The sequence below is a fragment of the Halichondria panicea genome, chromosome 14, assembly GCF_963675165.1.
Source record: "Halichondria panicea chromosome 14, odHalPani1.1, whole genome shotgun sequence".
Classification (NCBI taxonomy): Eukaryota; Metazoa; Porifera; class Demospongiae; order Suberitida; family Halichondriidae; genus Halichondria; species Halichondria panicea.
Genome location: NC_087390.1, coordinates 5,157,631 through 5,178,910, shown reverse-complemented (window position 1 = coordinate 5,178,910; position 21,280 = coordinate 5,157,631). Strand labels below are relative to the sequence as shown.

The following is a 21,280-nucleotide window of genomic DNA, read 5'->3' as shown; positions in this document are numbered from 1 at the left end:
TAATTATTGTCAGACCCTTCATATACACACAAGCTTATTCTGTACAGTATTACCTGCTATGAACATATTTAAAAACAGGTGATTACAATTACCTATCAAGAATAATATTGCTTGTAAAGTAGTATTGGTGGCTGCATTTTTAAAAAATTAAAGGTCAGTCAGGTCACAGCTACCGCACATAACAAGATAGTAACCATGGTTTGTCCACAATGCTGATGCTGCCTATACCTGAGTATACCTATTCACAATAGGCTAGTGTGATTACATCTGTAGTTTGTAGTACTGGCATACTATGGGGTGTTATCTGTGTCAAAATGACTATGACAATGTACACACGCATGCACGTTACAATATGCATGTCAACATGCATATGCACATTACAACATGCATGTCAACATGCATATGCACATTACAACATGCATGTCAACATAATATACAACATGCATATACACGTTGACATGTATCTACACGTTACACAATTATTATCAAGTCAATAATAATTATATGGCATGTGCATGTATACTTACACATTACGTACACATCACAATATGCATGTATCCGGATATTGAGAGTAATTACACTGTAATTTTGTAGGCAGAAAGGGTGGAGTCTAGATTATGTGGTCATTGGGTCAAAGTGCAAGTGCTCATTATATTATAATAGGACGAGCACAATAAATTTATATTATCTCGTTGGCGCAAGTAATCTTGTCAGCCATTTATATCACAGCTATAGCTATAGCTAGCTTAGAGTCTGATACACTGTCGGTACATCTTCTTCCTTATCTTTCTCGCCTCCAGATTTAGAGAGTTTTATATTTAGAAGCCCACTCTCCACGTGTCGGTGCATGTGGAGTGGGCTTATATTTTTACCGCGCATGCACAATAAAGATGTCACACCTACTAACAAACTAATTATTGCGGCGTCTTTTCCAGCTCAAATTGGAGTCTTGTGGAGGAGTCATCCATAATTAATGTTATGTGTGCCAACCAGTCTATACATTATATGGACATGTATATGCATATTATTGGGTGTAAGTGTATAATTATGCTGCCGGAGGTCATAATTATTGACATCCCATGCAGCATAATACTGTAAATGTGCATATGCATGTTGACATGCATATTGTAACGTGCATATGAATGCACACGTGTGTACATTGTCATAGTCATTTTGACACAGATAACACCCCATAGTGGATTGCAGTGCACTTGCAACAGAAAATTGCCAAACAGCAAAACCACCAGATATGAATTTCATTACCAATAATAATTGTAAGGTCAGCTTGTACTTTTATTACAATAGCAGAATCTCATTGAACATCTGCTTATTCCTAAAGGTGTACGCAGGTATGAGCAAATTTATTGAATGTACAAGCTGGGCCCGGGGGAATTCAATAGCCCAAAAAGTGCTCAGTCATACACCTCCATGCGATTATATAAATATTCTCAGGGCACTCCTATTAGTCTCCCTCACAGAATGGATACTTTGATATAGCATTCTTGAAAAGCCTTGAACATAGAAATGCATGAAATACATTTCAAGAATGCTTGACTGACTGCATGTACAGTGTACAAATGTCATGCATGTTAAATCGTTCTTGGGGGGGAGGGGGCAAGGTTCAATGGGTGTTTAGAAAAGTGGTTGTCATTTTAGTTGGCTCTATGCTTTCTACCTGTAATAAAGTCAAAGTTTAAGTAAAAAAGTACTCTCATAATAATTTTAATTTTATCTGATTGTTGTTTTGCTGTTTGGAAATTTTCTGTTGCAAGTGCACTGCAATCCACTGTAACCCACAGTGATTGCATCTGTAGTATACTGTTGTGAGCATATTCATAGCTCTCCTTAAAAAACAGGTGATTCCTATAAGCTAGCTATAGTCACTACAAGTTGCCAAAAAGCACAGTGAATAGATAGCGATGCATGGTCTTAGTCTAGTTGAAGCTCTATTGGTGGCACTAGTAGCTATTGTCTCCGCTAACTCAACATGTATTGGTGACAGAGAGTACCATCGTTTAGAAGCATCTCTTCTTAGGTGGCCGCAAAACGTGGTGAATTTGAGTGAAGCCTTCTTTCCGACTAATCGACAACAAAGCATTTCAGTTCAAGTTGCTTACCATTTTAATGGCTCCAATGAGACGGTGCGCTATCGATGGCTGGACTCACCGATCAACCTGCTGATTCGAAGCGAGCTCCTCCACTTCTTAGCTCTCACTATGTACCAGGTAGAGCTACGCTATGCTGATGTCACTATCGATCCAATCTGTGATTTCCGCTCAGAAAAGGACATTAGCGGCGATCCAGATTTTATTTGTCGTCCAAACAATCTTACTGATCACCATCTACTAAATAATCTGACAGTGAATGTAAGTGTCGTTAATTGGTTAGTTAATGTAATTATTTATGTCCTTATTTCATTTGCAGCTGCTATCGTATGCAAAGCATCGTAATATAGAAAGAACAAATGGCTTTGACTCAAGTACGGAAAGTGGTTACTCCGTGTACGTGTTTGGCTCTGATTTAAGTGATTATTGCATATTTGATGAAGTAGGTCCCTTTCGAAATTTGAGAATCCTTCTGTGGGCTTCTTTTGGAGCACTTGAAATAGCCGTTACATTTGCAGCACCATTGATAATGATTAGCGTTTACCATGACTTTAAAAGAAAGATGAACGATGACAAGTCACGCTTAAGATATTATGTTTGGGCAATGATTGTGGTAATGACACTGTTGATTGGACCGATATACGCATGCAATAGTTTGGCCATATCCAGTGGCTCCTACTTTGTGGATGTAAGAGTCGAAACTTACTGTTTAATTGTTTTTCTTGTTGCTTTACCCATTTTGGATTTTGTATGGGCAGTTATAGCAATAGCTGTATTTGAATTCTTTGAAAAAGCTGCATTGAATGAAAAAGCTATTTGTCTTGATTGCTACTATGTCAACTGCCTTTGTAGACACACGGATTATTACTTCATTGATTCAGAAGAGAATGGCACTAGGACGCAATATTTGAACAATAATGAACTGAATGAAGATCAACGCAATGATCACAGCGATGATGATGAAAGTGAAGTGAAAACTCGTCAGCATTTGAACACGCGACTGAATGAAGATCAACGGAATGATCACAGCGATGATGATGAAAGTGAAGTGAAAACTCGTCAGCATTTGAACAAGCGACTGAAAAAATATGAACGTAAACTAATGATAAAATTGGTGCTTAAGAATGGATGCCACCTTGCTTCAATAGCATTCATCACTTTGTTTGCTCAACTTACTCTCTTCAATTCAGTTTTTATATCCTTTGCAGTTATAGCTGCACCGGTTGAATCTGGCTCTCTGTTGTTTTTGTACCTCTCAAGCCTCTTTGCTTTAATTTCAGTGTTAGCCACTGGTCTGAAAATAGTACACAAGTTTCAAACCAGCAAACAAATTTGTATTGCATTAATTTTGCTTTTCTTCCTTATGGTTGGCGTTGCTGGTGGTGTTGGGGTATTTGTTAGTTTCGTCTACAAATACACTTTACTGATTCAAGAATATAGAAACAGCCGTGGAGTAATTGCTTTTCTAGGACCTATTGTTCCTTCAGTTCTTGCGACTAGTGTGGGAGGAATTTTTACCACAATTATTCCTTGTATCAAGAATCCTCCTCCAAAAGATGTTTCCCCTCCAAAAGATGATAGAAATAAAGATGATCAGAAAAAAGATGATAGTGCAGCAACAAAAGATAAAGATAATCAGAAAGAAGATGATTCAAAAGGAGATGGTGTAGCAATAAAAGAAGAATCCTCTGCTGCTTCACTTGAGGCTACTTCACCCCCATCAGTGGGAGGTGAAGGTTCTACAGAAATAGAGGTGTTGGTTGACAACAACTAGTGACTTATCAGCCATGGAGCTGTATTACCATTGTTTGTTTACATTAATACGTACTGCATTCATAATTATATACCCTTATGATTTATGTCATTATTATGTGTATGTGTGTGCACTTGACTAATGTGTACATTGTTTACTTAGTTAATTTGTACTGTAGCTATGGTTTCTGTTATAGGTATGTTAAGTAGGTTAATTACTTCCTGTGGAGCAGAGCCTCCTTTTGTGTTAACAATAGATTCTTTGTTGTAAAGAGGCCCTGCGCGTCTCTCTTGTTTTTGGTGCATGCATGTATGATCTCTGTTTTGTCAGTTGTTACTTTTGTCTATCGTTAAATCCTTGTCAAATCTTGAGCTGACTCCGCCGCTTAGCTAGTTCTAGCACTCAACTCTGCCAACAAGAATAACATTCATTCGGTGTTAGAAAATTAACCTTTCCCCGTTTTAATTAAAATACAGAATTAATACACATTTATCTTTAAAAATCCATATCTCATGAACCATATATAAATTGAAATGACTTGTAACTATTTCCTACAGGTAGCGCAGACCCCAGAGATATCTTGACACCGTTATCGTTACCTAGCAACCGACCACCCCCACTAATTAGCCATGTTTATAACAATTATGCACAAACTATTATTAATTACTACAAAATTAGTGATTTATACTTAGGACTTTATATTTCGCTAGACATTTTTTCAAGTACTTACTAGATAATGCCGCCATGGTTCTTAAATTGACGATTCACGATTATTCTATCTGTATAGAATGAAAGCACCGTGGGTGCTGATACATCGGTGCATGGAGGTGCTAAAGCTACATAACATATACTAATAGTTAGTTTTTATACACACATTGATTATAATTATCATTGAACATTTTGGCATGCAGAATCCAGGGAAACTCAAAGAGTGGGTAATGATTGACAATGATCTTTGTTCAAAACGATCAATGCCAAGAGTTCAAGTCTGAAGTGAGTGCGGCCTGGGATCGAGGCTAGGCTGCAAGCAGAGCTGCAAGTCAGCAGAGCCTTTGCAGCTCTCTTGAATTTACAGACTTTTCACTACAATTAATGGCTGCAAGTCAGCAGAGCCTTTGCAGCTCTAGATCCCTTGAATTTGCAGACTTTTCATTCTTGCAGCTATCAATAGCTATAGCGTCTAGTAAGTAGAGTAGCAACACTCAACAAGTTTTGCTAGACTCTTCTACAATGATATTCCAAGTAAAGCAAAACTAGGCATAACTCGAGAATGAAGAATTATTTTGCAAATCCACGAATTGAAAACATGACTAGAAGCCTATAGAAACTCTTACTTGCACTTCATTGATCCTTGGCAACTGTAGCACACACACGCACACAACACTACCGTATACCTCGCTTGCGCATGCGCACCGAGGCATTACACAACATGTGAAAATGAAAATGAAACTCAGGTGCATAAGCTTAGATCTATGATTTGTGGAGCATGCATGTAAATCTAAGTATGCATGCGGCTCTATAGTTCAATGCAGGCTGCTATATTATGACACACAGTATTACCATAGATAGCCTCGACTCCAGCCCCTTGAATAGTGGCCTTTCTCAGCGGCCTGGAATCGAGGCTAGGAAATTGACTGCTTTCCAAATATCACGTGACCTCAAATTAGAGGCACTAAAAAGAAAAGAAAACGATAAATTTGTATGGGTTTTGGTCATGAAATAATTATGACCAAAATTAATTATGCACTTTCGCTTATTGAGGAAGTTAGGGGTGTGTTTTCAATTAAAGTTCTATGAATATCATTATCATTAAGGTATATCAAATGCCTCAATCCGCTTGCGGAATAATACCCTGAGAAACTACAAATTGACTTTACATGGCCTAAATCATCAGAATAGACAGAATAGTAAGCTAGTGCAGAGAAAAAATGATCAGTGTATAGTCAGCTGTATTCTGACACCACTTGCTCTAGAACTAGTTGGGCGGAGTCCAACCAACTGCGTGAACTCCCACGCAGTTGGTTGGACTCCGCCCAACTACTCTAGAACCTGTGTGTGCGTTAATAAATTGCTGTTTTCTCCTCGGTTTTCTCTCCATAAATTATATACTTAATATTGTTTATACAGACTGACAGAGTGAGGAGTACTGCAGACAAGGTTGCTCAATCTAGACTAATGGCAGTGATAACACAGGTGACTGTCTGCTCATGCAGATTTTATAATCATGCAGGCATTAATTATTGGTCCCCCTAATGTAGATATTTTAGTTCAGCCAATATATTATTCTGCCTCTTTCTATACAGTTTCAGTTGACAAAGATTTGCTAGCTAGCTCCCACTGTTTGGCTACAGTTTACATACTTTCTGCTTGTTTATATACTATACTGTCTTATGCTGTCTGTACTTAAATTCTCTCTTATACTCTGTGCCTTTGACAAAGGTTTGCTTCCACTGTTTGGCTACAGGCCATTTAAATAACATGCAGTTGCTTCAGTATCGTTGATTGAATTTTGTGATTGAATTCTCACGGACTACTGACTATATTCAAAAGTTTGCTCCCACTGTTTGTCTATATACGGGCCATTTATGACGATCAGTATACACTATTAACTGTGGACACCCCTTTCTTGTGAAACAATCAAAGCACATTGCAAATTATTTACCTCTTCTATAACACTCTAATACTTTTGAGCGAAAGCAAAAACATGGTGAGAGGCATTAGCAATTAGCGCACGTGCACGCTTGCAACACTAGCATGCAAGCACCCTCACTGGCAGAAAAGACGCCCTCATTGAAATTTTGCAGTCACCCTAATTTTGACACACCATACCCAGCAGTAGACTCGCTGACCAGTCCAATCTAGGGATTGGGACTGGTCAACTGCCAATCAACGAGTTGTTCTCATTACCGAAATCGGAATGACTAATCACAGTGCAGAAGCAATGTCATGTCTTATGTTGTGTTAGATAAACCACGGGACATAACCCACATACATTTTTTTGGTGAGAATTATGCTGGCATAATAGGCACATTTATACCAGATGTCCCTCGCTAGCACTCACAAGCCTTATTGGCTCATTGGGGGGGGGATCTCCTCTCTGGTAGACTGCAGGCATAACATGCATAATTATACACGTTAAAACATGCATGTCAACATGTATATACACGTTACACAATTATTGGTGCGCATGCGCAAGCGAGGTATACAGTATTGTGTGAGTGTGTGTGTGTGTGTGTGTGTGTAACTGCTTGCAATGGGGTACACCAACCATTGTATGCTGTGCCTTATATTACAGTCTATATTCGCTGCAACTTTAGTCAACCGCACAAACCACAATATGATGTCATACAACTAATTAAAATTCCACTAGAACAACTCGATGATTGGGAAATACATATACAATTACCCTCGGTTGTACAAATCCAATACACCCTTGATATCCATGGTACAACTACCGTATAGCTGGTAATTTTCGTGGGGCAAAATATTCGTGGTTTTCGTGGTTGGAGGTCTGACCACGAATATTTTACCCACGAATGAAGCGACCTTGCCTGCCTTTACCTACAATCCAAGCAGCAACCACGAAAATATTATCCACAAAATGTCTCAATATTGCTGAACCACGAATATTTTGTCCCCCAAAAATTACCCGCTATATGGTATTAATGATAATTATTATACAAGAAACTCGAGTTGTTTAATTTTCAATTTCAATGCTGTTTTGCTTAAAATTTGCCTACAGTGCCTGCATGAGTATATAGTTTTTCCCATTGTGATTACTGTATGGTATACTATATCTATCAACCTTTTTAGTTTCACTTGTTTCGTATCACAACTTATTCATTATTGTATACAGGACTAACTTTGCATCAACTATAATTATTGTCAGACCCTTCATATACACACAAGCTTATTCTGTACAGTATTACCTGCTATGAACATATTTAAAAACAGGTGATTACAATTACCTATCAGAATAATATTGTTTGTAAAGTAGTATTGGAGGCTGCATTTTTTAAAAATTAAAGGTCAGTCAGGTCACAGCTAACGCACATAACAAGATAGTAACCATGGTTTATCCACAATACATTTTAGGTGAAAAGGTACTCGACTCATAGACTATTAGATTATTATACGAGTTGTTTATAGAGTACGTTTCATCTTCACTGTTTTGCTGCCTATACCTATTCAACTCAATACAATAGGCTATTGTGATTACATCTGTAGTTTGTAGTACTGGTATACTACATCAATAAGACTATGCACAATGTAACCCACAGTGATTGCATCTGTAGTATAGATCTACCTGTTGTGAGCATATTCATAGCTCTCCTTAAAACAGGTGATTCCTATAAGCTAGCTATAGTCACTACAAGTTGCCAAAAAGCACAGTGAATAGATAGCGATGCATGGTCTTAGTCTAGTTGAAGCTTTATTGGTGGCACTAGTAGCTATTGTCTCCGCTAACTCAACATGTATTGGTGACAGAGAGTACCATCGTTTAGAAGCATCTCTTCTTAGGTGGCCACAAAACGTGGTGAATTTGAGTGAAGCCTTCTTTCCGACTAATCGACAACAAAGCATTTCGGTTCAAGTTGCTTACCATTTTAATGGCTCCAATGAGACGGTGCGCTATCGATGGCTGGACTCACCGATCAACCTGCTGATTCGAAGCGAGCTCCTCCACTTCTTAGCTCTCACCATGTACCAGGTGGAGCTACGCTATGCTGATGTCACTATCGATCCAATCTGTGATTTCCGCTCAGAAAAGGACATTAGCGGCGATCCAGATTTTATTTGTCGTCCAAACAATCTTACTGATCACCATCTACTAAATAATCTGACAGTGAATGTAAGTGTCGTTAATTGGTTAGTTAATGTAATTATTTATGTCCTTATTTCATTTGCAGCTGCTATCGTATGCAAAGCATCGTAATATAGAAAAAACAAATGGCTTTGACTCAAGTACGGAAAGTGGTTACTCCGTGTACGTGTTTGGCTCTGATTTAAGTGATTATTGCATATTTGATGAAGTAGGTCCCTTTCGAAATTTGAGAATCCTTCTGTGGGCTTCTTTTGGAGCACTTGAAATAGCCGTTACATTTGCAGCACCATTGATAATGATTAGCGTTTACCATGACTTTAAAAGAAAGATGAACGATGACAAGTCACGCTTAAGATATTATGTTTGGGCAATGATTGTGGTAATGACACTGTTGATTGGACCGATATACGCATGCAATAGTTTGGCCATATCCAGTGGCTCCTACTTTGTGGATGTAAGAGTCGAAACTTACTGTTTAATTGGTTTTCTTGTTGCTTTACCCATTTTGGATGTTGTATGGGCAGTTATAGCAATAGCTGTATTTAAGTTCTTTGAAAAAGCTGCATTGAATGAAAAAGCTATTTGTCTTGATTGCTACTATGTCAACTGCCTTTGTAGACACACGGATTATTACTTCATTGATTCAGAAGAGAATGGCACTAGGACCCAATTGAACAACAATGAACTGAATGAAGATCAACGCAATGATCACAGCGATGATGATGAAAGTGAAGTGAGAACTCGTCAGCATTTGAACACGCGACTGAAAAAATATGAACGTAAACTAATGATAAAATTGGTGCTTAAGAATGGATTCCACCTAGCTTCAATAGCATTCATCACTTTGTTTGCTCAACTTACTCTCTTCAATTCAGTTTTTATATCCTTTGCAGTTATAGCTGCACCGGTTGAATCTGGCTCTCTGTTGTTTTTGTACCTCTCAAGCCTCTTTGCTTTAATTTCAGTGTTAGCCACTGGTCTGAAAATAGCACACAAGTTTCAAACCAGCAAACAAATTTGTATTGCATTAATTTTGCTTTTCTTCCTTATGGTTGGCGTTGCTGGTGGTGTTGGGGTATTTGTTAGTTTCGTCTACAAATACACTTTACTGATTCAAGAATATAGAAACAGCCGTGGAGTAATTGCTTTTCTAGGACCTATTGTTCCTTCAGTTCTTGCGACTAGTGTGGGAGGAATTTTTACCACAATTATTCCTTGTATCAAGAATCCCCCTCCAAAAGATGTTCCCTCTCCAAAAGATGATAGAAATAAAGATGATCAGAAAAAAGATGATCCAAAAGATGATAGAAATAAAGATGATCAGAAAAAAGATGATCCAAAAGATGATGGTGCAGATAAAGATGATCAGAAAGAAGATGATTCAAAAGGAGATGGTGCAGCAATAAAAGAAGAATCCTCTGCTGCTTCACTTGAGGCTACTTCACCCCCATCAGTGGGAGGTGAAGGTTCTACAGAAATAGAGGTGTTGGTTGACAACTAGTGACTTATCAGCCATGGAGCTGTATTACCATTGTTTGTTTACATTAATACGTACTGCATTCATAATTATATACCCTTATGATTTATGTCATTATTATGTGTATGTGTGTGCACTTGACTAATGTGTACATTGTTTACTTAGTTAATTTGTACTGTAGCTATGGTTTCTGTTATAGGTATGTTAAGTAGGTTAATTACTTCCTGTGGAGCAGAGCCTCCTTTTGTGTTAACAATAGATTCTTTGTTGTAAAGAGGCCCTGCGCGTCTCTCTTGTTTTTGGTGCATGTATGATCTCTGTTTTGTCAGTTGTTACTTTTGTCTATCTTGTTTAATGTTAAATCCTTGTCAAATCTTAAGCTGACTCCGCCGCTTAGCTAGTTACTAGCACTCAACTCTGCCAACAAGAATAACATTCATTCGGTGTTAGGAGATTAACCTTTCCCCGTTTTAATTAAAATACAGCATTAATACACATTTATATCTTTAAAAATCCATATCTCATGAACCATATATAAATTGAAATGACTTGTAACTATTTCCTACAGGTATAGCACAGACCCCAGAGGTATCTTGACACCGTCATCGCTACCTAGCAACCGACCACCCCCGCTAATTAACCATTGTTTATAACAATTATGCACAAAATATTATTAATTACTACAAAATTAGTGATTTATACGTAGGACTTTATATTTAGCTAGACATTTTTTCGAGTACTTACTAGATAATGCCGCCATGGTTCTTAAATTGACGATTCACGATTATTCTATCTGTATAGAATGAAAGCACCGTGGGTGCTGATGCATCGGTGCATGGAGGTGCTAAAGCTACATAACATATACTAATAGTTATACACACATTGATTATAATTATCATTGAACATTTTGGCATGCAGAATCCAGGGAAACTCAAAGAGTGGGTAATAATTGACAATGATCTTTGTTCAAAACGATCAATGCCAAGAGTTCAAGTCTGAGTGGGAAGTGCGGCCTGGGATCGAGGCTAGGCTGCAAGCAGAGCTGCAAGTCAGCAGAGCCTTTGCAGCTCTCTTGAATTTACAGACTTTTCACTATAATTAATGGCTGCAAGTCAGCAGAGCCTTTGTAGCTCTAGATCTCTTGAATTTGCAGACTTTTCACTCTTGCAGCTATCAATAGCTATAGGTCTAGTAAGTAGAGTAGCAACTAGCCTCGATTCAAGGCCGATTAAAATACGTATTTTAATCGGCCTTGAATCGAGGCTAAGTAGCAACACTCAACAAGTTTTACTAGACTCTTCTGCAATGATATTCCAAGTAAAGCAAAACTAGGCATAACTCGAGAATGAAGAATTATTTTGCAAATCCACGAATTGAAAACATGACTAGAAGCCTATAGAAACTCTTACTTGCACTTCATTGATCCTTGGCAACTGTAGCAGTCTACACACACACGCACACAACACTACCGTATACCTTGCTTGCGCATGCGCACCGAGGCATTACACAACATAATTATTGTGAAAATGAAAATGAAACTCAGGTGCATAAGCTTAGATCTATGATTTGTGGAGCATGCATGTAAATCTAATTATGCATGTGGCTCTATAGTTCAATGCAGGCTGCTATATTATGACACACAGTAGATAGTAGAGGGGAGGGATTGGAAACATCTCAGGTGACCAATGTATTGCCCTAGAGGATTCTGACACCATGCGTGTTGCATTCCGCAAATATTGATTGCGATTGATTGCGAGCCAGATGCAAAACTGAAGAAAACTGCAGTAAACACTGGCAGAGCTAGTATGTATGTACATTATCCATAGTAAATGTATGGTTTACATTTACCTAATTTATTTGATCATCAGAGGTCCATGTAGCACTATTTTACATGTATTTAGCTGGGAATTTGAAGGTATGAAACTTTGTGGGGGGATATCTTGAGCTAGGAAGTAGCCATGGTTGCTTGAGAGTGATCACAGTGTAGAGGAAGCATTGAATATGCCTTAGGTATAGCTAAGTTGAGAATTATGCTGTTTATTTTTGAATATTACCATAAAAGTGTGAAAAGAAGAATTCGTAAGTACATTTGTTTGCGGGGGAGTTGCTGGTTAACAATGCATTGTACATCACTATTGTTTAGGTCTACATATTGCCTAATGATCCCGATGTGCCTTGAGAAAAGTTTTTCCTTGCTAACCTGTATAGTTTTGGAAATATGCTAATTCAAACTTACCCGTAAATTGCTTTCCCAGGGTACTCAGAACATCTGAGGATCTGCCAAGACCCTTTAGAAAAGTTTGGCATGCCAATGACAGAGGGAAGGGACACTGTTATTCATTACGATTGGTCGTGCAAAAGCTGTGTAGTGACCAGATGACGGAAATACACCACTACCTAAACGTCGTCAGACTTACAAAAATTATGTTTTATGTTTGTAAACATCATCATTTCTCCATGCATCCTTTGTGATTGTTAGTCTCGCGGGCCATACTCCACAATCTGATACTACGTATGGTGATTATTGCCAGGTTTTCGTGTCGCAGTGGAATGTATCCTGTCAATTAACCACAGTTACCATACTCTACAGCGACTGAAAGTATCTCAAGTGGAAGAAGCTATCATGTGAACATAGACTCAGTATCAAGACAATAGATGATTCATACTCAACAATTGTAGATCTAGATCTGTAGAGCTGCAAAATAATACAAGAAAATGTTGTCTATTGCATGCATTGATTTCTGCTTCCATATCACACATTATCTCATGTTCAGTATTAAACTCTGGAGAAGAGGTCTTGCCATGGTTATTTCTGCTTGGAATAAATAAAACCATAGTTTTGCCAACTTTTGTCTCCCTAATCTTTCTTTTCATTCTTGACTGCAGCTATCCATCAGCTAGATATTTAAGAAAGCAATACAATGATAGTCTTGATCCTTTAGAGTGCCTGATTGTACAACCAACAGACTCAGTACAGTGTAGCTTGTCAACTTTTAGCAATGGTGAACAATTTTAAACCACACCCCTTTTGAATGCTTGCGGTACATTTTTGCATTTTTGTGTGGAAATTCTTAAAATGCCATCGTTCCGAAATTCCAGAACTGTACACGAAAACCTGGCAATAGTCACCATACGTAGTATCAGATTGTGGAGTATGGCCCGCGAGACTATGTGATTGTGTGTATCATAATGTTAAGAAATAAGTATGCAGTCTATATGATCATGAGCTGTGCCTAGTAAATTAGAAGATTAATTAACAATCGTGACCAACCTCCTCTGGTACTATAAATTTATGCTGATACCAACGTTACCTGTTGGCAAAGCCTTTGCCATAATTATTATACTGTATGGATTCCAGGCTGAAACAATTCATAGTTAACGATCTTTACCCATTCTCAAGAGTATATAACCGGGCGGTAGCGCGACATTGATGTCAAGCCAATCACTGTGTGAAAATGAAGCAAAGAATCAGGACCGTTGCATTATTGCTAGTATTTTTGTATCTATTGCGTTCAAGTTCAGCATCAATCTCAGAGCTGTGCAACAAAGAGAGCTGCTACATCCCCACTGACCAAAACTTGCAGCTGCATGCGGCACTGTACACTGATGAGCTTCAGGCTATAGTGGAAGCTAGATGCTTTGCTGCATGCTCCAGTGAAATACTTGATGAGGTAAGTTGCTGAGGGCCGTGAAAAATCATGTTCAATTCTAGACGGTAAAGTGATAAATTGTGTATTCGACGGGTACATAGTTTTATTACAGCTAAAATGTCACATCCATGGCATATATACGCTTTATTATCAAACTCTTTCAGAGTTATTGTTTTGCAGCTGCTTGATTTTGAGCCTGATTGCGTGTAGTTTGTTTACGATTTGCAATGTGATCAAACAGGATGATATGTCTACCATTGCCCACCACACACCTAACAGGCTTCTCTGGTATCTGCTCCACGACCATTTGTGGACCCCTCCTTTCTACATTGTGATAATGTATCCAAGGTAACAACAGAGACACATGATAGTGTTATTGCCGGTATATTGAATGTGCATGTGTAACATCTCGAATTACAGATTGAGGACTGCACCCAAGGATGTGTGATTAAAGCAACGATGAATTTAACCTCAAGCTTGTGCACTGGACAATGTGTAAGTGCTAATAAAAATGATTCCACAACTTAAACAAGCTTAATTCTTTCACCGCAGAGGACTGACTGTGTGGAGTGTGAGAGCACTGATCAGTGTAGTCAGCTATATTCTGACACCACTTGCTCTAGAACCTGTGTGCGTTAATAAATTGCTGTTTTCTCTCCATAAATTATACACTTAATATTGTTTATACAGAGTGAGGAGTATTGCAGACAAGGTTGCTCAATCTCTAATGGCAGTGATAACACAGGTGACTTTTTGTCTGTCTGCTCATGCAGACTTTATAACCAGGCATTAATTATTGGTCCCCATAAATTAATGTAGTTCAGTGCCTATATTATATTATTCTGCCTTTTTCTCAGTTGACGACCACTCTCTGCTTGATTCACCAACTCTCCAAAAGGTTACACAATCACCAGAATTGTTTCGAGCTGGACTTTTCGATTTCTCAATTAGTTCCATCCCATCATTGAATAGCACTGTCTCGGTTTTGATAATTAAAATAGAGTACCAAGGGAACGCAAGTGTTGAGACCAAGTATCTACTTTATCATGTCCCACCAAGTGTTTTGGATTTGAGTCGTCTGGCTTGTACGACAGTTGCTGTTTCTGTTGGCCTGGTTACTAGAGAGGGTGGTTTTGGTTTCTCTGACACTACAATGGTGTGTGTCCATGGAGGTAAGAAAGATACGTAGCAAGTATATAGTTCTGATGCATGGGGGATTAACTGTAATGTTTTGGTTGATGGCATTAAAGTACCTTGTACCTGGTTAGTCAAAACACCATGGTAACGCAATTATTGGGATATCAGTATTTATAGTTGTTGCCCACATGTTTTGACTTTACAAAACTACCTTATTGTGTGCCATGCAGCCATAGAGGATGTGTTGTTGAGTTAACAAATGTCCCTTGGGTAGAAATTAACCTTTAAAATGGACATTGAGGGATTTTGGTAAAATTATGTTTCACCCAAACAATCTCAAGTTAGCCTGAACACTATAAGACCGGCTTCTTCTGCTCCCTAAATTTAGGGAGTAAAGTATAATCCTTCACCCAAACATACTCATAATTATATTATCCTTCATCATAATGTCTCCCCTTGTGCAGAGACGAGATTCCCCGGGAAACCAACTAATTTGACTATCCAAGTGAGTGAGGATTTCCGAGATGGCTTCGCTGGTCTGGCTAGGGCTATAATCACGCTTAACTGGCAGAAACCTACAGGTGCAGTGTAACTGATAATATGGACACTTTATTTCCTATTCTCAAGCTATATAATAATATTACATCAATTAATTGTCGAGATTACATATTGGCTATAATTATACACTTGTATCATTACTATTATGTATAATTATGGTCATGATTAGAATACCACCAGAAAATTCCCAGTATTGGTCAAAATTAATGGACAGTTTTATGTTTCCAAAAATAAATGCTCACGATCATATGCACACACTAAATCAACTGTGCCATGCACCTACATGCAGATTCTGAGTACATTACACACTACAATATTCTTCTGCAACAGCCAGCATTCAGACCCAATTGTGGTATGAGGTTACAGCTTTACACTGCAAACAAGGTAAATTACTAGCAACTTTAATTCGGATGGTTTGATATCACATTATTATTATAGTTACACATAAAACATTTCAGAATGCTACCAGCTTTAAGATGGCTGCCAGGAGAGCTACTGATGGACCAGTGTTTGGTTCACTAAGAGGATGCCTATACAACATCATTGTGAGTGGTGTCCTCATACATCACATGCACATGCACCGCTGCTAAGTATGATCAGATCTCTTTGTTTGCAGATCTCTTTGTTTGCAGTTCATTGTTTGCAGTTCATTTGACTGATGTAATTTCTTGGTTATATTAGGTTCAAGTAAAACCCGGCTCAGGGCGCTTTGCAGTGCTACCGCGTGAATTCATTAGCAGAGGTGTGTACGCATGCATGTATACTAGTTGACTTTTGGTAGATAATTCATGTGCCTGAATTTTTCAATTCAGTAAACTAATGTATAACACTTCTCTCGTCTTCATGCAGTTAGTGGAGAGAAACCTACGCTCGATTTACGATGCTTCTCTCGTCAAAATGAGAACACTGGTCAATTCTCAGTTCTAGCTGTCTGGAGTATCATTCCTAATGGTCACAATTTCACTGCTATCCATGAGAGTTTATCTCGTGCCGATGTGTTTGTCATGGTGAAACCTGTCAATAGCTCTATTCCTGGACCAGGAAGAACGTTGGTATCCAAAAAAATAGCTGTTGGATCCGATTCAATAGGAAAGGAGAATGGACGTTTTATATATCATCTCACCAGTAATTTTTCTGGCTCGTTCTTTGTACATGCATTACCACTGGAACTTGTGGATACTCGTTTTGAGGTGAGCCTTGATTTAGTGGAAGGGTGTACTATTTAAGAACTTAGGAATGGAATTGTTTGACTATACGCTTGTGTATATAGTACAGTGCAATGTTGGATGTGAACTTTTTTCCATTTTCAGATCCAATCCATTCGCAATGAAGAGTTCTTTTATCGTCTGCTACCACCAATGCAATTTTGCTCCATAACAACCAAGCCCTTACCCCCTCGTGCGGTAGACCAAGCCACCATTACAGTAGAGCAAGAAAACTTGTCACCTATCCGAAAGAATCTCACCATCAGTTGGATGTCTCCTAATGTGACGTATGGGAGAATTGAAAGAGAGCAGATTAGAATCTTGACTGAGCCTGTAATGAGTAACATTATCAACGAGGAGCTTATTGTCCACCTGGAAGATATTGAAAGAGATGTGAGCCCATAAACTCAGTGCTGTGTTTCTATTATCTTACATTTACTTAAAGAATGTGTGCTAGATGTACCTATCTTCATTATGAGGAATGGCCATTGTAATATTTGCTTGTTTAATTTATATAGAATGAAACGGACCCCATTCAAAGAATTGCTCAGTTCTCCAGCATTGTGGTACCAAACAATCAGCTGTGTCTCTTCATTCAGGTAATGTGTATAGGTGACTATTACCTAAAACAAACCAGTATACATGCATGCAGCTACGTATGACAACTTGGTGTTTGTGATCCACTCAATTGAACAGAGTATTATAATAAATGCTCACATATGCACCTGTTTTCATTTTATCAACTCACGTGCACAGATTCGTGTTAGCAATCTGTTCCTCTGGAGTAACTGGTCTACCCCCTTCCCCCTACCCACAAACACCTCCCTATCTACCAACTGCACTCTACTACATGTACCCACCCCCAGTAACAATGGCAGTAACGGTGGTAGCGGTACGGTACCGGAGTCAATTGTGAATACTGTAACATACATAGTGACATTCACCACACTGGGGTCAGTGGGACTGATTGCCATGGTCGCTGGTGTTGGGCTCTCCTGTCTGTGTTGTCTGAATCACAAGAAGAAGAGAAATTTAATAAAGCAATTATTAAGTGTGAGAAATGTTTTTACGTTTTTAGTAAACTGTCAAATTTTATACTGTCTATAGTTTCAAAATTACATGAATACTCGTAATCACATTGCCTTGTATTTCCTTCAGGATGCACCCCATTTGGTACCCGAGACTGGGATCTGTCCCAAGCCCATCAAGTCACTGCCTATTTTTGACCCGTGGGAAATCCCCCGAGGCAACGTGATACTGGAGGGTGACAATTTAGGAGACGGCTGTTTCTCTAAAGTGTACAAAGGAATAGTGAAGGGACCCATCTCTTCTTCGAAGGTCATGAAAAGGAGTATTTGTAAAACAGTGGCCATCAAGCTACTCAAAAGTGAGCTCTCCAAAGTTGGCGTTGTCGCGAAATTTTACCCGTGCATAACATTTGTATGGCCAGAGAGATTCTTCCACGGCCTTCTTCAAATTCAATTTTAAACTTCTATGTTATCAAATTAATTGTTGCCTTAATACTATAATTATATTGAATACAGATAATAATTATTACAGTGTATATGAGTTTCATTTCTCCAGATACGACTGAAAGCTCTGACAAGAAATGCTTTCTGGATGAGATAGAGTTGGTTAAGAAGATCGCTGAGAGGAGCAATCCGTATGTGGTTGGTCTAGTGGGATGTGTGACCCTTCAGGAACCAATGTGTCTGCTTACTGAGTTCGTACCTCATGGAAACTTGGAGATCTATCTCCAGGCCATCAAGAAAATGGTATGTTTCTTTGTAAGTGATGAGGAAAGCATCACATTTTAGGCACGCCATTATTGTTGCATTGAATAGCTACGTGTTCCCTCATGCAACCGTTGAACGTTTCCACTCCCTGTAATGGTTATAATTATACTCTCTTACTGCAATTGCGATACCAGATGATCATTACCTCCCACTCCACAGGCGCAGCGTAGAAGGAAGTTTAGTGGAGCTACCAGTACCATATCACAACCCGACTCTGGTTATCAGGTACGTTTCAAGAAATACCTCTTAGACAGTGGAATCCTCCACCATGATGATATATCACTATTATATATCAGGCACCCAGGTTATGTAATTATGAACAAATTTTGCCCCTCAACAGAGGCTACCTATACAATTGTATGCTTCCCAAATAAGTGATTAGTTGAAGAAAAATTTCTCTCTCCTTTTTAGGATCAAAATTCAGGTGGAACGTTGTTTTCCCTCAGCGACTTGTCTAATGGAATATGCATGACCTCTCTGCCTAGCCTCGTCATAGACACACCCACTCCAGCTCGTGCCACGCCCCCAGATGGTACCACTTATGATCACCTTGATGAGAAGGAAACTCAAGAATATGATCACTTAGAGATTGAAAACGATAATGGTGAGTTATTCAAGCTAACCTAACACTTCGTTACGCCTATAATTACCTTGTATGTATATAGCTATAATTACAATCCGAATCCTTAATTTAGTGTTACCCTTTAGCAGGGGTAACACCACTGCAATGCTTATTATCACATCTTATAATGATTGCAGCTCCTAGCGTAGATGGTGGGTTGCTATTCAAGAGTTACCAGGACAGAGTGGAGCCTGACGAATTTATTTCATTTGCTTTCCAAATTGCGTCGGGAATGGTGAGTGCAGCCAATTAGAAGTCAGTAACACCATTATTATAAGACACAACTAAATTGCTTATATAATTATATTCTACTGTTGTTAAATAATGCTTACCTCACGCATGTGCATGCATGCAGGTTTACATCAGCAGTCTAAACATTGTCCATCGTGACTTGGCCTGTCGTAACATCCTGGTTTGCAATGACAAAAGTCTAAAGATCACTGATTTTGGACTGTCTCGTGTCCTCACTTCTGAATCAGACCAAGAGCTGTACATCAAGACCGATCAAACCAACGTGAAGTTGCCTTGGAAGTGGATGGCCATTGAGGCTTTGAAAAATGGAGTGTACAGTAGCGCTTCGGATGTGTGGTCTTTTGGCGTGTTGCTCTGGGAGATTGCAACACTCTGTGAGTGCATGGTACACCTGCAACTATATAGCTTGAAAACAATTAAAGAAAGCATATCCTAGTAGTTATGATCTCCCGAAATAAAGCTACATTGTTACCTGGTCCTCATAGATTAAAATGCTTATACTGTTTCTATGCAGGTGATTTCCCGTATCCACATATTACTAGTTTCGCTGAACTCTTGAACTATTTGGAGAGTGGCAGTCGACTTGAGTCTCCAACCAAAACACCCCCGGAAATGTAATGGTCATAATTAAAAATGCATACTGCAGCACAAACTAAGTGCAGAGGATTTAATTATACGACTATATTGGTGTTGCAATAATAAATCAATCCACAATATCTTAGGCCGCTGATGCATTCAGAATAACAGTTCTCAGATAACACCACTCACCCCCCCCTCCCACATACACATACACAGCGAGGAGTTAATGAAGGAGTGTTGGAGGGAAGAGGCTGAAAATAGGCCATCATTTGTTGCTCTGAAAAAGAAATTTGTGCGAACACTGTCTGAGAAAAATGCTTACACCCACTTCATCAACTGTGTACCAGAAGAAGGAAGCTTAGAGGCTGAAACAAACGTACATCTTTAAATCAATGTTGCTCATTGATCGAAGACAGTGCATGCACACATGCATATTATCATGCATGATAATTCCTTATGGTGAAACACTTATGGTTTGGCGCGTAATTGTATATAACTACTCTTCTCTAAGACAGTCTACATAATTATTGTGTATTAATTATATGAAGGTCATCAAACACCTATAGTAATTCTCACTATTTTTAGTTGGCTATTAAGGAACAATGTTGTTCATTTTCTTAGGCTCCAAGTTGTGCTCACAATGACAAAGACGATAAGGCCTCCATGAGCAGTAGCTCTGAAGGTTCCCCTCCTCCTGCTGAAGAAGAAGGGAATCACTCCACCATTGCTCAGAGGGACAGCTATAATCCTTATGTGGGTACACCCAAACGCTTGAAGGTCTTTGATGTCAACACCTCAGTGTTTGCCATCTCTTCTGATGCGGATGGTCTGTATATAGATAGCTAATTATGTGGAACTATAAATCCTAACAACAATTTCATTCAATTCTCTTGCTGTTTTATAATTATAATTATGCCGCTGTTTCAAATTAGAGCTGATTTTGATTGGGTCTAATGTAAAATTAATATTTTAGCAAGTGAAGGGTATCTCATTGCTTGGTTACAGTATACATGCAGTGTACAAGCTCATATCTCAGCATTTTCCATGGCGGTATATACATAGCAGTCTGCTATATAATTATAGGGTTTGGACAATGCATGCATGGTTTTACGCTATAGATTCTTTAGGAATCTTGTAGATAGTGTGTCAGTCTATGCTGTATATATTTGTGCTGATGTTATGCACATGCAATGAGATTTTGGCTTGCATTCAATCATTTTTATGCCTCGATGCGCATGCGCAAGCGAGCTATACAGTAGTATGTTTGTTAAACGTGTACTGTCGTTTACATGTACAAGGGGTAGATTTGTCTCCCTGGAAA

General features: G+C 38.7%; 4 protein-coding genes across 4 annotated transcripts in view; all 4 read left to right on the top strand.

Moving 5' to 3' along the window:
• Positions 1–21,280, top strand: part of LOC135347803 (uncharacterized) — a gene marked incomplete in the record, with an annotated part of 825,189 nt that overhangs the window by 24,743 nt on the left and 779,166 nt on the right.
• On the top strand, positions 361–4,212 carry LOC135347862 (uncharacterized). The gene is made up of 2 exons (XM_064545964.1): positions 361–2,366; positions 2,425–4,212. Exons 1-2 carry the CDS (start codon positions 1,920–1,922, stop codon positions 3,877–3,879), a joined length of 1,902 nt encoding a protein of 633 aa, XP_064402034.1. The 5' UTR covers positions 361–1,919; the 3' UTR covers positions 3,880–4,212.
• On the top strand, positions 7,535–10,522 carry LOC135347864 (uncharacterized). Its single transcript, XM_064545966.1, has 2 exons — positions 7,535–8,710; positions 8,769–10,522. The coding sequence occupies exons 1-2, from the start codon at positions 8,264–8,266 to the stop codon at positions 10,182–10,184; spliced, it is 1,863 nt and encodes a 620-aa protein (XP_064402036.1). The 5' UTR covers positions 7,535–8,263; the 3' UTR covers positions 10,185–10,522.
• LOC135347805 (uncharacterized) lies at positions 13,573–20,872 on the top strand. Its single transcript, XM_064545869.1, has 23 exons — positions 13,573–13,831; positions 14,090–14,158; positions 14,231–14,305; positions 14,363–14,440; positions 14,501–14,555; positions 14,668–14,982; positions 15,412–15,528; positions 15,795–15,889; positions 15,964–16,050; positions 16,187–16,247; positions 16,355–16,695; positions 16,816–17,103; positions 17,229–17,309; positions 17,467–17,763; positions 17,869–18,097; positions 18,295–18,485; positions 18,666–18,731; positions 18,918–19,110; positions 19,266–19,363; positions 19,484–19,754; positions 19,895–19,994; positions 20,176–20,335; positions 20,581–20,872. The coding sequence occupies exons 1-23, from the start codon at positions 13,616–13,618 to the stop codon at positions 20,803–20,805; spliced, it is 3,708 nt and encodes a 1,235-aa protein (XP_064401939.1). The 5' UTR covers positions 13,573–13,615; the 3' UTR covers positions 20,806–20,872.